At 31.8% G+C, this 19,792-nt stretch overlaps 8 protein-coding genes across 11 annotated transcripts; 5 read left to right on the top strand and 3 right to left on the bottom strand.

Moving 5' to 3' along the window:
- Positions 1 to 439: 439 nt before the first annotated feature.
- LOC109607729 (cytochrome c oxidase assembly factor 6 homolog) lies at positions 440 to 3,492 on the bottom strand. 2 transcript variants are annotated; one of them, XM_049970219.1, is made up of 3 exons: positions 3,359 to 3,447; positions 719 to 932; positions 440 to 607 (listed from the first exon to the last, which is right to left on the bottom strand). In XM_049970219.1, exons 2-3 carry the CDS (start codon positions 922 to 924, stop codon positions 535 to 537), a joined length of 279 nt encoding a protein of 92 aa, XP_049826176.1. In that variant the 5' UTR covers positions 925 to 932; positions 3,359 to 3,447; the 3' UTR covers positions 440 to 534. The 2 variants fall into 2 exon arrangements, with proteins under 2 accessions (XP_049826176.1, XP_019879762.2); XM_020024203.2 differs by lacking the exons at positions 440 to 607; positions 719 to 932 and adding an exon at positions 1,494 to 2,727 and having other exon boundaries at positions 3,359 to 3,492.
- A 71-nt stretch (positions 3,493 to 3,563) lies between these two features.
- LOC109601250 (N-alpha-acetyltransferase 30) lies at positions 3,564 to 5,383 on the top strand. Its single transcript, XM_020017472.2, has 2 exons — positions 3,564 to 4,261; positions 4,808 to 5,383. The coding sequence occupies exons 1-2, from the start codon at positions 3,572 to 3,574 to the stop codon at positions 5,123 to 5,125; spliced, it is 1,008 nt and encodes a 335-aa protein (XP_019873031.1). The 5' UTR covers positions 3,564 to 3,571; the 3' UTR covers positions 5,126 to 5,383.
- Positions 5,384 to 6,087: 704 nt separating this feature from the next.
- Positions 6,088 to 8,269, bottom strand: LOC109601219 (ESF1 homolog). Its single transcript, XM_020017441.2, has 2 exons — positions 7,393 to 8,269; positions 6,088 to 7,338 (listed from the first exon to the last, which is right to left on the bottom strand). Exons 1-2 carry the CDS (start codon positions 8,114 to 8,116, stop codon positions 6,098 to 6,100), a joined length of 1,965 nt encoding a protein of 654 aa, XP_019873000.2. The 5' UTR covers positions 8,117 to 8,269; the 3' UTR covers positions 6,088 to 6,097.
- Positions 8,270 to 8,331: 62 nt separating this feature from the next.
- On the top strand, positions 8,332 to 11,215 carry LOC109601244 (atypical kinase COQ8B, mitochondrial). Of its 2 annotated transcripts, XM_049970218.1 has the most exons (8): positions 8,332 to 8,450; positions 8,556 to 8,822; positions 8,926 to 9,203; positions 9,256 to 9,466; positions 9,766 to 10,254; positions 10,369 to 10,571; positions 10,628 to 10,780; positions 10,872 to 11,215. In XM_049970218.1, the coding sequence occupies exons 2-8, from the start codon at positions 8,558 to 8,560 to the stop codon at positions 11,148 to 11,150; spliced, it is 1,878 nt and encodes a 625-aa protein (XP_049826175.1). In that variant the 5' UTR covers positions 8,332 to 8,450; positions 8,556 to 8,557; the 3' UTR covers positions 11,151 to 11,215. The 2 variants fall into 2 exon arrangements, with proteins under 2 accessions (XP_049826175.1, XP_049826174.1); XM_049970217.1 differs by having other exon boundaries at positions 8,417 to 8,822.
- Positions 11,216 to 11,637: 422 nt separating this feature from the next.
- LOC109601243 (uncharacterized) lies at positions 11,638 to 12,982 on the bottom strand. Its single transcript, XM_020017464.2, has one exon. It carries the CDS (start codon positions 12,963 to 12,965, stop codon positions 11,742 to 11,744), a length of 1,224 nt encoding a protein of 407 aa, XP_019873023.2. The 5' UTR covers positions 12,966 to 12,982; the 3' UTR covers positions 11,638 to 11,741.
- A 720-nt stretch (positions 12,983 to 13,702) lies between these two features.
- Positions 13,703 to 14,640, top strand: LOC126266249 (chorion class B protein Ld34-like). 2 transcript variants are annotated; one of them, XM_049969851.1, is made up of 4 exons: positions 13,703 to 13,784; positions 13,840 to 14,057; positions 14,183 to 14,369; positions 14,429 to 14,640. In XM_049969851.1, the coding sequence occupies exons 2-4, from the start codon at positions 14,046 to 14,048 to the stop codon at positions 14,563 to 14,565; spliced, it is 336 nt and encodes a 111-aa protein (XP_049825808.1). In that variant the 5' UTR covers positions 13,703 to 13,784; positions 13,840 to 14,045; the 3' UTR covers positions 14,566 to 14,640. The 2 variants fall into 2 exon arrangements, with proteins under 2 accessions (XP_049825808.1, XP_049825809.1); XM_049969852.1 differs by lacking the exon at positions 13,703 to 13,784 and having other exon boundaries at positions 13,837 to 14,057.
- Positions 14,641 to 15,429: 789 nt separating this feature from the next.
- Positions 15,430 to 16,797, top strand: LOC109601218 (ctenidin-1-like). The gene is made up of 4 exons (XM_020017440.2): positions 15,430 to 15,454; positions 15,589 to 15,730; positions 16,128 to 16,409; positions 16,464 to 16,797. The coding sequence occupies exons 1-4, from the start codon at positions 15,443 to 15,445 to the stop codon at positions 16,628 to 16,630; spliced, it is 603 nt and encodes a 200-aa protein (XP_019872999.1). The 5' UTR covers positions 15,430 to 15,442; the 3' UTR covers positions 16,631 to 16,797.
- Positions 16,798 to 18,508: 1,711 nt separating this feature from the next.
- On the top strand, positions 18,509 to 19,655 carry LOC109601217 (cuticle protein 16.5-like). The gene is made up of 3 exons (XM_049969930.1): positions 18,509 to 18,520; positions 18,646 to 19,303; positions 19,346 to 19,655. Exons 1-3 carry the CDS (start codon positions 18,509 to 18,511, stop codon positions 19,510 to 19,512), a joined length of 837 nt encoding a protein of 278 aa, XP_049825887.1. The 3' UTR covers positions 19,513 to 19,655.
- Positions 19,656 to 19,792: the final 137 nt, after the last annotated feature.

The following is a 19,792-nucleotide window of genomic DNA, read 5'->3' as shown; positions in this document are numbered from 1 at the left end:
ATCAACGTTTTTCGTAAAACATCTATTGCTATATACCAAACTGTTGAAAATTAAATGTGCTTAGCAATTCTAAAATTAGACTTACAACAAAATAATCTGTATTTAAAAATAACCAAATTAAATTAAAATATTACTGAAGCAAAGTTTATTTTATATTTTTATGTTAAATTGATGTTTAATGCATACATTTATATAGGAAGTAAATATTAGTGAAATTAATTTTATATAACAATTATTAAAAATAATTATTTTAGGTAAAAAATGTCAAAAAAAAGTTAACGTTTCTAACATTAATACATATATATTAATAAAAATAGATATATTTGAATAAATACACAAATATAAAAAAAAAAAATAAAATTATAAATAAATCGAATATGTAATGGTTCTTAAAATTTATTTATAAGCACCTCTGAAATGAATCGCACCAACAACAAACAAAATCGCATTCTTATTAGGTTACAGAAACCACAAACTTTTGAATATATTTATACATTTATTGATCCATATCACAGCATCAGTAACTTTGATATTCTAATGACAGGCTATATCCTGATACACCCTCCGCCTTTGAAAACACCCATCTTTTATGATTTTATTTGGAATTCTGTAATACAATAAAACACAGAATAAATCTCACAATTTATTAATTACAATTCTAAGACTACAAAACAACAATTTGCGCTACTTAATGTTATTCTCATTTAAAGGCTCATACCCGTCCTTTTCGATTTTCTCCTTGAATTTCAGATAATCCCGTTTACGGTCGAAATGTTTGACCCACTGTGCCGAACACGATTTTTCATAAAGCTTCCTGAATTCTTGACACACACTTTCTTTTTTCGAATTCGTATCTAGGCACTCCCAGTATTTATCACGGGCACCCCAACATTGAGCGCGCTCCTCCTTTGTAGGAAAAGACATGACTGAAACTAAACATCATCTCGATTTAGTTTATCAATCCCACTTAATATGATGTAAATCGTTTGAAAATATCAGCAAATCAAATATAAGATATGCAGACTTATAAATAGCTCATCTAAATATTTTATATTTACATCGGGACAACCGAAAATAAATATGGTTGACATTTGCTATGGACATTCCAGAAAATTTATGACTGGTTGAAAAGGAACTTTCAAATTTATAAACTCATATATCTGGACGTTGAATTTATTAGATGGTTTAAACATTTAGTTTAAACCAATAAACCTGTGGATATTTACCTAATCTTTAAAAGCATGACGAATTTAATTTTAATTAAACCTATTTACTGATACTATTAATTTACCATACAAATAAAAATAATATGTTTTGCTATTGTTAAATTTATACAATAATTTTTAAATTATAGAGTTTGTTTTAACAAACTCTATTCTATTAAGAAGAACTGTGAACTGTGTAATTGGTCGATTTCGAAACATAATTAATAAAAATTGTACATTAATAAACATTGTACATTTTTACCACTGAAAATGTAAAAATATGACAATTTTTACTACTACAGTATACAAAAATAAGACACTTATTCATAAAACAGCAAATACACCAAAACGTGTACCTGCACGCCAGCTGTTTTACGCCATCATCCTACACTTTTGATTTGATGCCAAGATTATAATTTAACTGAAAAAATATGAATTAATCCGCTGGGTTTTCAAAATAAACCGAGTTGTTTGCTTTGAGTCATTTAATTCTAAAAAAGATATACATAATTTGTAACTATTTAACTAAATTATTAGCCATAAATCTTGTTAATATCCTTTCTGGAAATCTATTATATTTGGAATCGTTTTGTTATTTTCAAATTGTTCTAAATTCTTCTTAAACTGCACAGCAATATCCTTCGCTCTGCTTTGTCCAGAGACGTGGGGCGTAATAAAAACGTTGGGTAAATTCCACAATTCGCTCTTCTTACTCAGTGGTTCACCTTCGAAAACGTCCAAAATAGCAGCCTGAATCCAATTCTCTTTCAGAGCTTTAATGAGCGACTCTTCTGAAATTATATTTCCTCGTCCAATATTGATAAAAACGGTTTGCTTATCCAAGCAATTTTTTAAAATATCCCCACTTAGTAAGTCTGTTGTGTCATTAGTTTTTGGCATTACGTTAATTATGTAATCGCAACTTTTCAAAAGACAAGGCAAAGTTGATTTAGTGAAGTACTGTTCAACAAAATCATATTCATTTTTATCTATGGTTGGTTTCCTTCCGTACCCATAAATTGTCCCTCCTAAACCCTGTAAAATTTTCCCTATCCTGCTTCCAATATTTCCTAAACCCAGTATACCAAAAGTCATATCCCCAATCGCCCTATAATCGGAAATTTTTCCGTCTGTCGACCACATTTGTTCCCTTTGATTATCTTTGACTTTGAAAAAGTCCCGTTCATAGTTGATTACATTGGCTAAAACATATTCTCCCATAAGGGCACCAAAAGCATCTCCGGAAAATCTCGAGATTGGAAATTTCGGCGGATCGCTTTTATTAATGAACGGCATAAGCGCATCCGTCCCCGCCCAAGTGCCTTGTATCCACTGCACGTTTGGTAAGTTGTACAAATGAGGCCCAATCAAGTCGAAATCGGCAACTATAACTTTGGATTGTTTCAAATTTGTGTCGATTTCTGGGTTTATCACTTGACTGAATGTCAAGAGTGGCAATACTCTCTGCAGTTCTTTTAAAAGATTGGTAGTGTTGCTGAGAACAGATATTATTCCAGACATCCTTTAACAAAATAATCCAATCAATGTCGAATTTTTCATCTATGTAACTGTATTTTCTTCTTTGTTATTACTTAATTATAATTATTATTATAATACATTATAATTTATGTAATGTTCCATTTCAAATAAGTTTTGAACAATAAAACTGTTAAAGCAATGAATGTGAATTACTAATACTAATCCTACAGAATGTGTGAAAAAATGGTAATTTCTAACATTATGATGTATAACATAACATTAATTATCTTAATCATCTTAAATAATTGTATGTGATTTTAGAATCATAAATAAATAAATGTATTTTATTTATTCAATATTTTAATGTACAAATATAAATATGTTATTTCGCCATAACTTTATTTTTGTTTGATATACAACACTTTAAATTTCAAAAATTGTTTTAATGTTGGCCAATGTCAAAATATCGTTTTACATTGAGCAGTGTATTTACCATGTTTAAATTTCCCGCTGTCAGCATTACCAACATTTTAACAAAACGTCACTGATTAAATCAACTTCACTGAAAAAATTAAGGTTATGAATAAATTTTAAAAGTTATAATTTAAACCGGAATGAATTAAAATAATCGTAAGTCTGTATTAGTCGTTATAAATAAATATATTTAAATTTACCTTGGCACTGGTTGCGTAGTTTTTTGATCAATCTTGTTTCTCTATTCCAGGAATTAACTTTGACATCTGAAGATAAAACGTAACCTAAAAATCCCTGTCTAGTTCTGAAAATCTCATCAATATGTCCGAAATGAAGATTAGTAATACTTTGTTTTCGTAAACATCGAATTATTTACGCAACTTTTAAGTTCAAACTTCTTTAATTAATTTATAATGAATAAACCTGCTGGAAAGAAAACCAAAGTCAAGTGCCCTTCAACAAAGTATGCGGAAGAGAGCGTTAAAGACGATTTTATCCTCAATGAACACATAAATGGAGTAGTAAACGGCGTCGGGCCTGAGGATAACTTCGACGAGAAAAACAAAAAAAATCAGAAACACCTCAATGAAGATAACTGCCAAGCATACAAAGAAAAAACAATGAATGGACTGGATAGTGATTCTCTAGACTCCAGTAAAGACATTAAACATACAAAAAAGAAGAAAACTAAGTTGAAAGAGACCACAGAACATCTTAGTGATATAGATAGACAAGATCTTAGTGATATGGATTTAAACAAATCAAAAAAATTATTAGATAAGGAGTCTGATTTAAACAAATTAAGTTATAGTGAATCATTAGCATCATGTAGCCAAATTGATCCAGTTCTGCCTTCTATTGACTCAGGTTGCAGTACAAAGGAAATCCTTGATGTAGTTGAAAGTTTAGTGAGTATGCAATTAGAGAATAAAACTGAAGAAACAGGACAGATTGAAGATGATACTCCTGTTCAGTTTATGCAGTATGAGTCAGAATTACAAATGCCAATGATTATGAAGATCATTCAGAAAGATCTTTCAGAACCATATTCAATTTATACTTACAGATATTTTATTCATAACTGGCCAAAATTATGCTTTTTGGTAAGTAAGGAGGGTTACATTTTTTAATATTCTAATAATTTTATTCATATATGAGGGTTTGTTGAAACCAAATTTTAAGAATTTGTATTTTTGAAAGCTACTGTTGAAGTGTAACATTTAAATTTAAAAATATTTTTTTATTATATAATTTTTTATCTAATTAGAGTATGTTATTGTGTCATCATTGTTATCAATATTTATTAATGTTATGTAATCTTTGACACATTGAATTAATATGATTTTAAAACACTTTAATAGTAATTGTACAATTTCAAATATTGTTATTTTCAAGTCATTGAGTGTTGATTTTTTTAATGAAGAAAATTTGTATCAAAAAGAATATTCTGAAATTTATTATAAATTTACATAAAAATATGCTGCCATTGCCTAAAAAATTTGAAACATGAATATGAAAAAATAATATGTTTAATTTACATTTTCAAAATTTTTGTGCTATCCTTATGTTACGAATTCTTGTATCATAATAAAAAATCAATGTTCATGCGAAGAGCCCATTTTGTTATATAATTTTTTTTTACATTTCAGGCAATGAGCGAGGAGAAATGCGTAGGTGCAATAGTTTGTAAGCTGGACACTCACCGTAAAGTAATTAAAAGAGGTTACATTGCGATGCTGGCGGTCGACAAGGATTACCGTAAAAAGCGCATCGGTTCAAAACTGGTGGAATTGGCGATAGAAGAGATGATTCGGGGCGATGCTGACGAAGTGGTATTGGAGACGGAGGTGACCAACAAACCGGCGCTGCAGCTGTATGAGAAATTGGGTTTTGTTAGGGACAAGAGGTTGTTTAGGTACTACTTAAACGGCGTGGACGCGTTACGTTTAAAACTGTGGCTCAGATGAGATTGTGCACCTCAACTGTTCCATCTTCTCAATGCCATATTCGAATCAGTTTTTACTTTTGTTAAATTTAATTTTGAAGTTTTATTGTTGTTGTTTGTTGTATGTTTTTTGTTATAGATTATCAACTTTACAGCAAGTGAATTGGTGCAATTTATTATGAGTTGTTTCAGTTTACCAGTGACTGTACATACACTATTAGATAAATGTATATAAGACAGGTATAATAAAGGTTTAACGTGGTATGATTTTTAAATTTAAGTTTCGTTTTGATTTGATGGAATTTATACACAATTATAAATTTTGATGTTTGGATATTGAGCAATACATATGCCTTTTGGGACTGGTTGTGAAGCTCACAATATTTGACAAATGTTTGCAGTATAATTGATTTTGAATGTAATTTATTTGCTTGGAAACTTTGTCTACTGCATTGTAGTTTTAAACGCTTTATATTTTTTTTTCAAAATTTTATTTAATTTGATATATAATACAAAAAAGTAAGTTTAGTTTAAAGATGTTTTCTTGATAAGGTTGTGTAACATTCATTCAGGTTAGACATTTTAACAGCGCTCTAAGACAAAGTAAATAGGTAAATATTTAATGAATGTCAGTCATAATGTGAAATAGCTTTTGTAACTCAAAAAATATATAATAAACGGGAGAATATGCTATTGGAATTTGAAATTGAAAAATCTCTAAATTGTACTATTGCAAATAGTATAAAATTGTAGGAAAAGCATATTCTCAATAATTTTAAGTATATAATATGCTTGTATATGTTTGTATTTATATGACAATTTGTCTATAATTATGTAAATTTTTGTAAATATTTTAGTATAATATGAAGTGTTATATAGTATACCAAAATTTATAACTACATTTGTGTTTTATTTTACATAACTCATATTTTATAATTCAATAAAACAGTTTTTGATTTAGTTATTGAAATTAAAACGAATTAGTCTGATTTATTTATTTATTTTTAAAGGCTTCAGTTTTTCGTTTAACATTTTTAACAAGTAAACTAAGTTCAGCATTCTTTTTCTTTTTATTCTCCAATTTCGGCCTTTTTGCTTCATTTTCATCATCGTCTGTTCGCCGTTTAATCTTCTCCGTTATAAGTTTTTCCATACCCTTTGTTTTCTTAAAATTAGGGTCAGTGGGATCAATATTGAAATGGTGGCTAGTAAAAAGAGCAGAAAATCTATCATCATTAACATTAACTTCAAAATTATCCTTTGGCTCTTCTTCTTTTCCCTTTTTATTTTTACGTTTCTTTTTACTTTTACTCTCGTTTTCTTCATCTTGAATCTTTTTCAAATTAAAGTGTTTCTTTCCATCTTCTTCATTCATTAATAATAATTCTAACTCTGCATTGTCTTCCTTATCATTATCATCTTTTATTTTATTTTCTTTATTCTTCTTTTTCTTAAATTCTGGATTATTGAACTCTTCAGCAAAGTATGGATCATTCATATCAATATCAGAGGGAATGTCAGAATCTCCATCATCATCACCATCATCTACCATTTTCTTTTTCTGTAGTCTTTTCTCTTTTTTCTTTTCCTTCCTCTTGTCTAAATATTTCTGGAATGGTGTTTTCTCTTCAGCATCTGCTAATTTCTTCTTCACAAGCTTTTCTGCCTCATCCTTAAGACCTAATCCCCATGTAATTTCCATTTCTACATCCTTATTCTTTTTCTGATTTTCTTTTTCTTCAATGTCTTGAAGCAAGGCTTTATACTTGTCCAAAACATTTCCAGGTTCACCTTCCTCTTCTTCATTCTCCTCCACTTCTTCTTCACTCTCTTCATCACTGCTTCCAGCCAAGTAGTTTTGTAAATCATTTTCAGTTACATCATCAATTTTTCCACTGTTCAATTTTTGGGTCATCTCAAGTCTACCAGGGTCAGTTTCATCCCATGTTAAGTCAACTTTAGCTTGCTGTAATGCTGTTGTAGTAAAGAACCTAGGTTCATATTTATTTAATTCAGGTAATTTATCACATGTTTCTTTAGGTTCATCATCAAATGTCATATCATCTGGTATAAAACGCAGATCAATTTTTGTGGCACTTGATTCATACTCCATTCCATCACACTCAGTGTAGATTTTATTGGCTGAATTTGGGTTATCAAATGTCACAACTGCATAATAATACTTCAATCTATTTAGCTGATATTGTCTCAACTTTTCCATGTGATATTTTGATCCTGAAAAGTGTAAAAATATTAAAAATTGTTACAATTTTAAAATATTTTATTTACCTTCTTCAGTTTCATCTTCATTTGCCTCTTCTTGATTGCCATCCACAAGTTCTATAGGCCCTTTAATTTCTTCTTCTGCTAGTCTTTTTTTGCCAAATTCTGATGGGTATATCGCTACAGATTGAATAACTCCTCCAGGTGGTAAAAATGAATTGAACAACACCATTAAATCTGTAGCTCTTATTCTATCCCAATCCATATTACATACAGCTAATCTATATGTAGCTTCTTCCGTCGTTTCCGCATCAGCATCAAGTTCGCCCCATTTGTGATCAATGTCCTCAGTGTCTGAGACTTCACTCTCACTCTCATCATCATCAGAAGAGCTTTCTGAATACAGAGCAGTCTCACCTCTAGCATAATCAACATTTAAATTCTTTAGTTTTGATTTAATGTCACTTGTAAGATTCTTATCACTTTTGTGTTTAACTTTTAGATCATCCTGTTCTTCTTTAGGGGCTTTAACAAACTTGCCACCTTCCTCTTGCTCTTCGTTTTCAGAATCCTCGCTTTCTTCAGAACTTAATTCATAATATCGCTTCAAATCCTCCGTAGAAGTGTAACTTACAGGTCTTCCTCGTTTGTCGGTCGTATATTTTACTTTAAACTTTTTGTCATTGAACATAGACTGAAACCGCTTATCTATTTTCACTTTCTTTTCATGTTTCGGTATTCTGCGAAATTTTGGGTCGCTTGTAATGTGCGAAAAACGTTTATCCTCCATCGTAAACAGATATTAAAACTTTGTGTAAAGAGAGGTTAACTAACGTGTGTTCTAAAATTGCGACGTTGTCAAATTTTTCAAAACTCAACAATAATATGAAATAATATGTACTTAAAATTAGTGTGTTATAAATGTTCATAAAAATGTATTTTTGTATTTAATTTATGAATTATTAATTACAATTTATATTGATAAATATTATGATAATCATCTGAAATGTTACATAATTGACAACTTTGCCCTGTTACGTCGAAATTTATCTAACCTAAATCCCTCATATTGAGGTTATATTATTAAAAATATTATTTCTTGTAATGGTTTTTAATTTTATTAGGTATGTAGTTATAATGGCTCATTTGAATGGTATTATACTAATACATGCTTTGAATCACCTTCAATTAATCTCATAACAAATAACACGATGATTTCTGTTCATCAGTAATGTCTCGAAGTCAGGATGTACTAGGCATTTTAAAAGCTTTCCAACTAATAGCAGAGGCGGGCATTGAGTTACAGAAGCGCAATTCGAAAGTTATATGGCAAAATTCCAGTTTTCGTTCATTGTTGGAAGAATGCATAAAAGGTGAAAATTTAAAAAAAAATCCTGATCTCAATTTAAAAAAAATATCAGAGTCGACCTATGAAGGTGTAGACAGACTTTGTGCAGTCGCACATGGCATTAAGGTTTATTCCACTTTGGATATTGGTAAGTTTTGTATGACTAATCATCTTTTCAAACCTGTTTCTCCTTTTTTGGTAAACATCTGTGGGAAGTGCAATCACTTGAGTAATCTGCTTGTTTTTTTAAGCACAAACTGACAGGAAAAGTAGTAGTTCTGAAAAATTGGAAAATATCAACACAACTAAAGCATATGTTCCTAAAAGTACAATAAATAATACAATTGGTATCAATTTGGATATCAAGTTAAGTGAAAGTGAAAAAGAATTACTGAGAAAATTGGATATGGAGCACAGAGCAAAATTGGTGCGCGAGAAAGACAGAGATGATCTGGATGATGCTGAGTTACAGTCAATAAGTGAACAACAAAAAGTCACTGCCTCCCCTAATCCAAAGTCAAAATTAAAGGTTTGTGCAAATCATTCAATTATCAGCACAGTACACAATAATTATTCTTTAGCTGTCAGAAAACGCCAAGCAAAGAAAAGTTCCATCCTCAAGGATTGGGAGAATGGTCTCATTTGGTACTTTGGCTGCTGGGTTAGGGCTTGGTACTGCTAGTGAATATGCCAAAAGAACTTTGGGAATTTCCCAAACAGATGATCCTGCCACCCTATTTTTAACCAAAGCGAATTTGGAGAGAATTGTTGATACTTTATGCAAAGTTAGAGGTATGAGTGAATGTAAACAGTTTACTAATACTTTAATAAATATTGTTGAATTGTTTTTTTTTATGTTGTATCCTATAAGTTTATTTCTTAACCTTTCTGTTATTACATGAACAGTTAGGAGAAAATACATTCTAGGTAGATGTATTGATGTTAATAACTATTGTTAGAAAATATTCTTAATAAATATTAACCATTATTTTTTATTTAACCATTGGTACAGAAAATTACAAAAAAATAAAAACGCATTTAATAAATATATTTGTTCTTTTGTAGCATTTTTTAATAATGAATACCTTTAGGTGCTGCATTGAAACTAGGTCAGATACTAAGTATCCAGGATGATTCAGTGGTACATCCGGAGTTGGCGAAAGCACTGGAACGTGTTAGAAAATCAGCAGATTTTATGCCAGATTGGCAGGTTGAGCAGGTGATGAGTGGCGAACTCGGTCCGAACTGGCGTGAGAGTTTCGCTGAATTCGATAACCGCCCCTTTGCTGCCGCCTCAATTGGTCAAGTACATTGGGGAAAGACCAAGGATGGTCAAGAGGTGGCTGTAAAGATACAATACCCTGGAGTGGCAAAAGGAATTGAGAGCGATATTGAGAACTTGGCAACAATCATGAAAATGTGGAATGTATTTCCAAAGGGGATGTTTTTGGAAAACTTGATGGCCGTGGCTAAGAGGGAACTTGCTTGGGAAGTCGATTATGTGAGGGAGGCCGAATGCACAAAGAAGTTCCAAGGGATTTTGAAACCCTTCCACGAATATCGTGTGCCGAATGTAATAGGTATGCTTCAGAGAAATTAAAATAAAAATTAGGAAATTACCTTTTAAAGTCTTAAGATTTGATTCTTTTTATTGTGATTGAGTATTAACATAATATTTATTTGTTTATGTTTAGATCAATTGTCCACCAAGCAAGTTTTTACAACAGAACTTATGGACGGCGTACCAGTAGATCAGTGTTTCGACATGGAACTCGAACATCGTGAATTCATTGGAAATAAAATAATGGAGCTCTGTTTAAGAGAAATTATGCAATTTAGATACATGCAAACTGACCCAAACTGGGCAAATTTCTTATACAATCCGACCAAAAAACAAGTAATACAATTTTAATAATTTATAAAAAATACTGAAATTAAAATCTGTACTTTTAGATATTGCTATTGGATTTTGGTGCTAGCAGAGAGTACTCCAAAGAGTTTATGGACAAATACGTGCAAATATTGAAAGCTGCGTGCGACGGAGATCACAATGCTGTCTTAAATGTTTCCAGGGAGCTGGGATTCCTAACTGGATATGAAAGTCCTGTAAGTAGTAAAACGCTGTTTTAATTCAATTTCAAGCAATGCAACACATAAATTATACAGATATTAGAACTTGATATTGATTTAATTTCAGATCATGGAAACAGCCCACGTAGACGCAGTAATGATATTAGGCGAGGTGTTTAGATGTCCGGGAAAGTATGACTTTGCGAACCAGGATATGACCGCTCGAATAACGACTTTGAGTCAGACTATGTTGAATCATAGATTATGTCCACCACCAGAAGAAGTATATTCTTTACACAGAAAACTCTCAGGGGTGTTTTTGTTGTGTACTAAATTACAAATTCAAATTGAGTGCAAGTCAATATTTTTGAAGTTGTATGACAACTATGTGAATACTATTCAATAAGTTTTTAACTAATGGATTTTAACTATATTTATATACGTTGTTAATAAAACTAATATTGTTAATGACGTTAGTTGTTTTATTTCATTAAGTCTCGTCAATTTAGAAGTATTAGAAAAACCTTTCTCAAGTTTAAATAAAGATTATGAAAATATTTAAATATTTGCTCTAGATTTGATTCATTTGAATGAAAATCATTATATTATAAATATTGATTTTTTTAACGTACTACGCAAATATATCAGGAAGGTTTACTTTTTTCTGACATTCTAAACGATTCAGAAGGTAGTTTTTTATAATTCAGATTGAGGAATTTTTTGGAGTAAAATGTATGCAAATTAAATTTTAACTAGACATTTTGGACAGTTCATACAGTTTCCACTATTTTTAATAAAATACCAATATCTTTTCTAAATTTAGATATTGAGTATTTCTCTTTTTATTGAATGAATTGAAGTGATATTAAATTTATACTGGTAGTAATAATAAATAAATTTTTTATATTTACGTTTATTCTTTAATCATTAGAATAGAATTATAATATCCACACAATACGAAAAGTTAAGCCTTACAACGAATACAAAATTGAATGAATTAAGCTTTTTCGAACAGTTCAAACAAAGGAATGAGTACTTCACTAAACCTATCTCGGAAAGTCGGATCGGATGTAAATTCTCTGGTAATGAAGGATGCTCTATCCTGATACATAAATTTTGCAAAGTTCTCCTCGTTGGACATGAGTTCCTTGGATAATTTTTGTGATATTAAGACATTTGTACCGTATAGGCATGCTTCCACTAAGGCTGGTAAATCATATTCTTCGGCAGATTCTGCGAAATTTTCTCTTGAGATTAGTTCTTCTAATTTTATATTGTGTTTAACTAAGACATCTTCCAGTTTGGTGTAATAATATTTAAGCAACCTAGCTTTATTATTACTCAAATATGTTCTTCCTGCATTCAAATATAAAAATAAAAGTACATCAAAAACCGGAGGCGCATATCTCGTCAACTGGTAGTCCACAATTATGCTTTGGTTGTTTTCGTTAAACATAATGTTATTTGAATGAAGGTCGTCATGGACCAACACATTTCGATATTTTTTAGATGGCTTTAAGTAGTCCCTAAGTTCATTAAAGATGTACCTCTTGAATTTTTCTACAGTTTTTGAAGAATCTGAGAAAAATGTTGCTAAATCAGCAATACTGCTTGATGCTGTTTTTAACCAATCATATCTAGGATGTCCTTCTTCATAAGAAAATGTTTTCTCTTCTACTTCATCAGGGTAATGACCGTCGATTCTAAATACTTTCCCATTAACTGATTGTTGTTCCTCAAATATTAAACAAGCTCCATGTAATCCCGCCAGTGATTTTAACACAGACAAACATTGTTCTTCATTCATACGGTTTGTATTCAACACTTTGAAATTTTTTAATGCCATATTTTCCCATACAACTTTCTCATAGTTTTTCTGGTAGATAAACTTTGGTGCAAAAGGTTCATCCAGTAGTTCGTTAAAATATTTCAACAAGTTTTGATACACTTTTACCTCCTTACCGAAAACGCTCATCTTCTTCACAAATTTATTTTGTTTATCGTTAATCATTGGTACCATTTTTAGGAACAATTTGATTTCTTGAATAACTCCGTCCTTTTTATAGGTAATGGTTAAGTTGAAATGTTCCGCTAAATATCCCAATATTTCGTCGAAACTTTTGAGGTCGCAATCCACCAATTCCACTGAGGTGTCACCGAAAACATTTTGAAGAATGTCTTTGCACTCGTCGCAGGTTAATAAATTAGAAGTTAGTCTCATTTTGGCAAACTACTAAAGTATCCATCAGAAAAGAACTTTTTATATAAAATACGTGCGTCAAATGGAAAACTATTTGGACACATCTCTGTCTATAATATTATTTGTTTTAAGAACAATGTGTGAAAATAATGGGCACGTAAATCGCCAGTAAATAACATTAATCTGGATGTGTCTATGAGTAAATTCAATTGCTCATAGTAATTTATCCCTTTGCTCGTAACATGTGCCATCATAATGTCTCATGTGTACATGTGTCTATATAAATAACATTAATAAATATTTGCTAAAATATTAAATGATATTTTAATTTCGTCTGTATAAATAGTTAAGCAAAAATGTATATAAAAACAATCATAAATTTATTTATTGTAATAAGAGATTTCGGTAAGTTTAAACATACACGAATAACAAATATTTTTAGTGTCCATCAAAATTGAATAAAACAGCCTTTGTTAATTAAAGTTAAGCAACATCTTTTGTTTATTCCTTATTAAAAATACTAATTTAAAAATATTCTAAAAACTGTAATAAATTATATTAATTTTTTACTGATTTACGTGAAAATCACATAATTCGTGAATTTATTAATTAAATTTCCGATTGATTTAGGGAGTACCCGACATTTACATATTTCTAATCATAACAACCTACTCAAGTTTATAATTTTTATTGTTTAACGGCGCGTAATACTATTAAACCAGTTGATTTTTCTTTCTGTTCAGCGAATGAACTAAATGCTTGACAATGATATATATCTGACCCCTTTATGACTCCATCGAATACATGATGTAACGTATGATGGTAATTTCAATTAAAATAGTAAATCAAGTTTTTTTTCAATCTGGATTTTTATCAAAACGAAGGTGATCCGTAGGTTCATTTAACCCAAACATTGTAATTATATGTGTACCATTAAAAAAATGTAAAAATTCTATGACTGAGAACCAGTTTTGTTTTTAAAAATGCCCATTCGACACAAGGTCCATGTTTCATTGGTATAAATACCGGGGTGCAATATGAGTTGAAGTGTGTATTAATCTAACTATTGTACAGTTCACAACATCACAAAACAACTTCAATATGAAAACCATTGTAAGTAATTTCATATTATTCTATTTCTGCATTTATATCACAAAATTATCATATTATCAAAATAAAATAGTAGGTTAGATGTTGCTTGAGATGATGAGATTCAATTTGTGTCTTCTCCATTTTAGGTTGCTATTGTAGTTTTCGCAAGCTTCTTAGCTGTATCTTACGCGGGTGTAATAGGAGCACCAATTGCCACCAGTATTGTGGGAGCTCCAATCGGAATTGGAGCACCACTCGGAATTGGAGCACCAATCGGAATTGGAGCACCAATTGGACTTGGAGCACCCATTGGTCTAGGTGGTTCACTTTTAAGTATGTTTTTATCAATATGTTGGTAACATTTTGTTTTAACTTTTACAATATAATTTCAGCCAAATCCGTTTTGGCCGCCCCAGCTATTTCCACCGTAGGAATCGGCGCTCCACTGGGTTTGGGTCTTGGAGGATTGGGGCTTGGAAAGTCAATCATTGCCAGCCCCGGGCTCGCAGTAGCTTCTCCATGGGGTTAAATTTGATTTATTTTATATATATATAACTTATTTATTCAGGTGTATCCAATTAAATAAATGAGATGAGCAGTATAATATTTGTATTAATATTATAAACACGTGACGGTTATTTATGCTTCATATTGTTTTCTGTTGTGTATTGTAATTATTCTGGAATCCACGTATTTTCTCATGTATATGCAATTAATTAAATCTGTGATTAACACATTTTCATTCATTTACAGAATATTACAATTATTAATCTTTTAAAACATAGATGGTAAAAGCTTTAAAAGCTTAAATTATAGTTATAAATAACAATAATTTTTTGATGGGAATTCAGCAAAAATTTTTGTTTATATTATAGTGCAAGAACATTGTGTCTAGATTTATTTATTATTATTATTAGATCATATTGCTCAAAATCTTATAAGAAGAAAATTAGTTTTTGGTGTCTAACATTGCCAAACTACATAATATTCGATCGTGTAAAACACACATTGCTGCACTTTCCATTTGAATTACTTTTTTCCACAGTTTCGTTGCAAAGTTTCGACATAATTTCATAAAATAGCAATTGGGTGGAGCAGTTCGCCTAACCTGCGGTCGAAACATATCCGTGCCATTAAAATCACGAGACATGTAAAACCTGGGGAAATGATTTGCCGGCACGTTGTAATTTCAGCAAATGCTATAAAAATGGATTGAAAAAAAATCAGCCAGCTCGGGCGAGGCTAAATCACGATTCTTGCTAAAACACACTTCAGGTGCTTTTGTTACGATTGCCTTATTTTTTTCTCAATTCGCCAATTATTGCAGAAGGACGAAGTGTTAGTATATATGAAAGGATTTCAGATGGTCTATTCAGTTTGTTTGCGAGTTCATCACAACTGAAATCATGAATACGCTGGTGAGTTTTGTTGGTGGTGTGGTGGTGAGATACGTGAATTAATTGTAATTAAAGGATGTGTCTTAGTGTTAATACAATATCATTAAACATTAATATTAAATTATAACAATTTATTAGATATTAATGTTCTATAGGTTTTTGCTTTGTTGGGGTCGTTGACAGTGGGTAGCTTAGCCGCCCCTGGAGGAACTTATCTTTCAGGACCAGCAGGAGTTGTCACTGATCACGGCGCCTTTGGTCCAGGTGGTCATGGAGGTGGAGTGGGATTTGGATTAGGTATTATATTTTTTATACATGGGAGAAGAGCCATCAAATATTTAATATTAATAGAAATGGAACCTTTTTAACGGGCGTTTCACTATAAAAATAATGGAAAATTTACACTTATAGTGAGTTTAATCCCACTTCGATTTCGTAAGGAATTTCTTTATATATTTTTCTTCTAAAATCAATCTTTCTAATTGTCTAAACCATACTATTGAATACATTATATATGCCTTAATAAATCATCTATTTCTTATGTACATACGTATGTGTCTGTTTTTATAAAAAATATCAAATACATTATTGAAAATACAACCTTTTTGTGTTTAAAAAATCATCTCAAAAAGCAGTAACAATGATTATTCATAAAATTTGATAAACAAACTAATACAAAATACTTAAATTTTAGGAGGTGGTTATGGGGGTGGTGGTTTCGGCGGCGGCGGCGGCGGACATGGTTCCGTAATCGCTGGACCTGTGAATCCTGGTGCCGCTCTAGTAGGCCCACAAGCCGGACCTTCCGCATTAGTTGGACCTCAAATGGGACACGCTTCAGTTGTCGGACCAGTTAATGGAGGAGCCACCTTAGTGGCGCCAGTGCATCATGGAGTTTCATTTGTTGGAGGACATGGAGGCGGTTTCGGAGGGTTAGGCGGTCTAGGATTGGGACTGGGACTTGGTGGTGGTGGTGGTAAGAACACTTCTTTGATTTTTTATCCGGTTTATATAACTTGGTTATGAGCAGGTTATGGAGGTTTTGGTGGGCACGGAGGTTTTGGAGGAGGAGTCGGTATTGGACACGGGGGAGTAACAGTGAAAGGACCGGCTACAGTTCCCGCCACCATTGCTGGACCTGCCGGAAAAATTGTCGCTGATGGGTTGTACGGCGTTCCATCTCATGGACATTGGTGATTGTGTAAATTTTGCAGCCAGTTTAAAAAGCAAATCTTCGAATTAATTTGAGATTTGTCTGTGATTCATTGAGTATTACGACGTTTATTCTTACGACTTATGTATATGTATATTCTTGTATATGATGTGTTTATGTTAATGATAATTAAAAGAACTATCAAGTTTTATTACGCATTTTTTTTTGTATCACGATTTTATCAATTTTCTTCACTTAACACACAATCGTAAATTTTATAACGTTTGGCAACATGCTAATATCTAAAGTGCATCGGTCCATGAAACAGGACAAGTTCATGCAACAGAATTATGCAATTTGATCTTATGCATTTCTCGGTTAACATTTAAAGAATTCTAACAAACGTGCATATCATTCAAATTAATATTTCGTAATTGAATTTTCTTCTTAATATTATTTTCACGACCTTGTACTAATTTGCTAATTAAGTTCTGCGCATTTAAGTTAGTTAGGAAATTAATAATATTATCTTTAAAAAATAAACGAAATTATTTCCATTATTTTGTGAACTTAAAAGATTTAATAAACAAAAGGAATTAACATGCTGCAATCATTGAAGAAACAAAAGAACCAATTGTTTGTTTTATTATCTTTTGTATTATTTCAAAATATATATAATTTAGCATTTTTTGATATTTTTATAAATCAAGTGTTTGATATTAATGTTCTCTCTGTTCATATAATAATTTAATTACGTTTGATTTATCTTATTCAAACTAGAAATATGTTATTAATAATTTAAGTGAGTTGATATTTAAAACTGTAATAAATGCTTGGTAATAAATATGCACCTAATAAACTACAGTATACTTCAATTATAATTATGACTACGTTATTGCAAAATTCACTTTAATTTTTTTACTTTATTTATTTTACTGGTTTATAGTTTAACTATTTTTAATATTCATTAAATATATTAATTTTTTAATTTCACAACAGTAATAATTTTAAATAATTTTTTGTTATAAATTAATTTTAGTTACAGTTAGTTTGTAGGTATTAATAATGAATATATTTCGTTCAAAGATATGGAACAATTAATAAATATCTTAGGAGTTATTTTTAGAAACAGTTTTAACAGTTATGTACTTTAATTATTCAGAAAAGCTTACACGCTAATTTTTTTATCACATTAAATATGTACTGTTTCAATTTACAAATTTATTTCCAATTGTAATAATAATCAGTTGTATAGTTAGTTTAATTTTATTGGTTCACTTTTCTATTTTTTATAAAGAGAGTAATATAAAATTAGCAATGAAAACATAATAATTACTAGGCGAATTTTTAATATTGAATTATATAAATTTACTCACAATTTGATGATATCTACTTTGCCTTGGAATTTATTTTAAAGCTAATTGCAAATTACAGAAATAGGTGGAACAATAATTGGTTAGCCATTTACGTTTTCTTGATTTAGATGACTTTCCTTTCAATTTCTCTCCGGGGAAAGAGACAAGAATATTTTGTAACATTATATATCGCATAAGTATTTGTATTAATTTTTTTCACTACAACTAGAAGAATTCTTTTTGATTCATCACTATTTAACTATGTTTAGTTTAATGAGTTGGAATAATACCTCTTTAGTATGAGTTAAAAAAATTTATTAGCGACAGGAAAACTGGTGTCCTTCCTGTACAACCGTTACATCATACAATTCCTGAAAAGTGTGTAACCACACCACGCGTTTTTGTTTGACAACACATGAATAAATATATTATCGGTGCACCGTTATTGGCACATTTAAAAATATAGTTCAATTACTAATTCCGTACTTGAAACAAGGACGTTTATACGCATATAAATATCCGGGATTTTGTAAAATGCAACACAGTTGTCAACCACAGCTCCCAAACATGAACGCACTGGTAAGACTGAGGCTTTAAACATTAGATTAACAATAAAAAAGATTCATGAAAATAACATACCCTCGAAAAAGTGAGAACATTTTTAATTTGACAAAATAATCTACCCTGAAAAATATCTCTTGCAGCTTATCACAGTTTTGGCCACCTTGTCACTCGCCTCCGGCTCCGGTATCCATGGTGGAGTTATCCTAAAAGGACCATCCGGCATTGTGACCTCAGCCGGTCCAATCGGACCTGAAGGTCCTGCCGGAATTGGCGGAGTTGTAGGCCGTGCCATTATAGCTCCTGCAGCCGCCGCTATTGCTGCTCCTGCTCTTGCCGCACCACTTGCCATTGCTGCCCCTGCCGCTATTGCTGCTCCTGCTATCGCTGCGCCACTTGCCATTGCTGCTCCCGCCGCTATCGGTGTTCCCGCTCTGTCTGCCGGTGCTGTATGGGGTGCCCCCGTTCAAGCTGGTGGCATCGCTGCTGGTGCCGTACAAGCTGGAAGTGTCCTCGCTGGAAGAGTACAAGCTGGAAGTGTCCTCGCTGGAAGAGTACAAGCTGGAAGTGTCCTCGCTGGAGGAGTTCAAGCCGGAAGTATCCTTGCTGGAGGAGTTCAGGCTGGTAGTATCGCAGCCGGACCAGTACAAGCAGGTTCAATTACCACAGGAGGTGTTTCCGCCGGATCCATCACTGCAACTGGGCTTGTAGCTGCCCCCGTTGCCGTTGCCGCCCCTGTAGCAATTGCCGCTCCAGCTATCGCCGCCCCAGCTATCGCTGCTCCTGTTGCCGTAGGCTTAGGTGCCGCTCCAGCTATTGCTGCTCCTGTTGCCATAGGCTTAGGAGCCGGTGTGATTACCAACGGAGGTGGCACTATTGGAGTAAGTGGTCATGGAGCTGTCGTCAGAGGACCACCTACTGTTCCAGTAGCTGTGGCTGGACCCGCCGGCAAGATAGCCGCTGATGGTCTTTGGGGACCAACTTTGGCTGTTGGGGGAAAAGGATGGTAAATAACTACAGGCATGTTTCGTTCTGCTTTTTCCGTCCGACAACATTTGATCTACGAGTCATTAAATAATTTATTTTAGTCTATGTGTGTAAATATGCAAATTTTTATTGTAATTTACTTTTTTAGTTTGAATGTGTATAAATAAAGAATACTTATAAATAATATGAAGTTGTTTTAATAATAATTTCTCATAAATGTACCCATAATAATTAATATTGTTAAAAATCTGTTAATCGAAATTAATGGTAAAATAATTGCGTCTATTTACAATGATAAAATAT

This window comes from Aethina tumida, chromosome 7, assembly GCF_024364675.1.
Source record: "Aethina tumida isolate Nest 87 chromosome 7, icAetTumi1.1, whole genome shotgun sequence".
NCBI lineage: Eukaryota > Metazoa > Arthropoda > Insecta > Coleoptera > Nitidulidae > Aethina > Aethina tumida.
This window is presented reverse-complemented; position numbering and strand designations above follow the sequence as displayed.

Excerpts from the sequence above, each read along its gene's own strand:
- LOC109601243 (XM_020017464.2), bottom strand. The coding sequence starts at position 12,965 with ATGAGACTAACTTCTAATTTATTAACCTGCGACGAGTGCAAAGACATT.
- LOC109601217 (XM_049969930.1), top strand. Across the intron at positions 19,304-19,345 it reads TCCTGTTGCCGTAGGCTTAG|GAGCCGGTGTGATTACCAAC; the intron begins GTGCCGCTCCAG and ends CCATAGGCTTAG.
- LOC109601219 (XM_020017441.2), bottom strand. The coding sequence starts at position 8,116 with ATGGAGGATAAACGTTTTTCGCACATTACAAGCGACCCAAAATTTCGC. Across the intron at positions 7,339-7,392 it reads TGAAGATGAAACTGAAGAAG|GATCAAAATATCACATGGAA; the intron begins GTAAATAAAATA and ends TACACTTTTCAG.
- LOC126266249 (XM_049969851.1), top strand. Across the intron at positions 14,370-14,428 it reads TCTAGGTGGTTCACTTTTAA|CCAAATCCGTTTTGGCCGCC; the intron begins GTATGTTTTTAT and ends ATATAATTTCAG.
- LOC109601218 (XM_020017440.2), top strand. Across the intron at positions 15,731-16,127 it reads TGGAGTGGGATTTGGATTAG|GAGGTGGTTATGGGGGTGGT; the intron begins GTATTATATTTT and ends CTTAAATTTTAG. Across the intron at positions 16,410-16,463 it reads GGGACTTGGTGGTGGTGGTG|GTTATGGAGGTTTTGGTGGG; the intron begins GTAAGAACACTT and ends GGTTATGAGCAG.
- LOC109601250 (XM_020017472.2), top strand. The coding sequence starts at position 3,572 with ATGAATAAACCTGCTGGAAAGAAAACCAAAGTCAAGTGCCCTTCAACA. Across the intron at positions 4,262-4,807 it reads GGCCAAAATTATGCTTTTTG|GCAATGAGCGAGGAGAAATG; the intron begins GTAAGTAAGGAG and ends TTTACATTTCAG.
- LOC109607729 (XM_020024203.2), bottom strand. The coding sequence starts at position 2,726 with ATGTCTGGAATAATATCTGTTCTCAGCAACACTACCAATCTTTTAAAA.
- LOC109601244 (XM_049970218.1), top strand. The coding sequence starts at position 8,558 with ATGTCTCGAAGTCAGGATGTACTAGGCATTTTAAAAGCTTTCCAACTA. Across the intron at positions 9,467-9,765 it reads TACTTTATGCAAAGTTAGAG|GTGCTGCATTGAAACTAGGT; the intron begins GTATGAGTGAAT and ends GAATACCTTTAG. Across the intron at positions 10,255-10,368 it reads TCGTGTGCCGAATGTAATAG|ATCAATTGTCCACCAAGCAA; the intron begins GTATGCTTCAGA and ends GTTTATGTTTAG.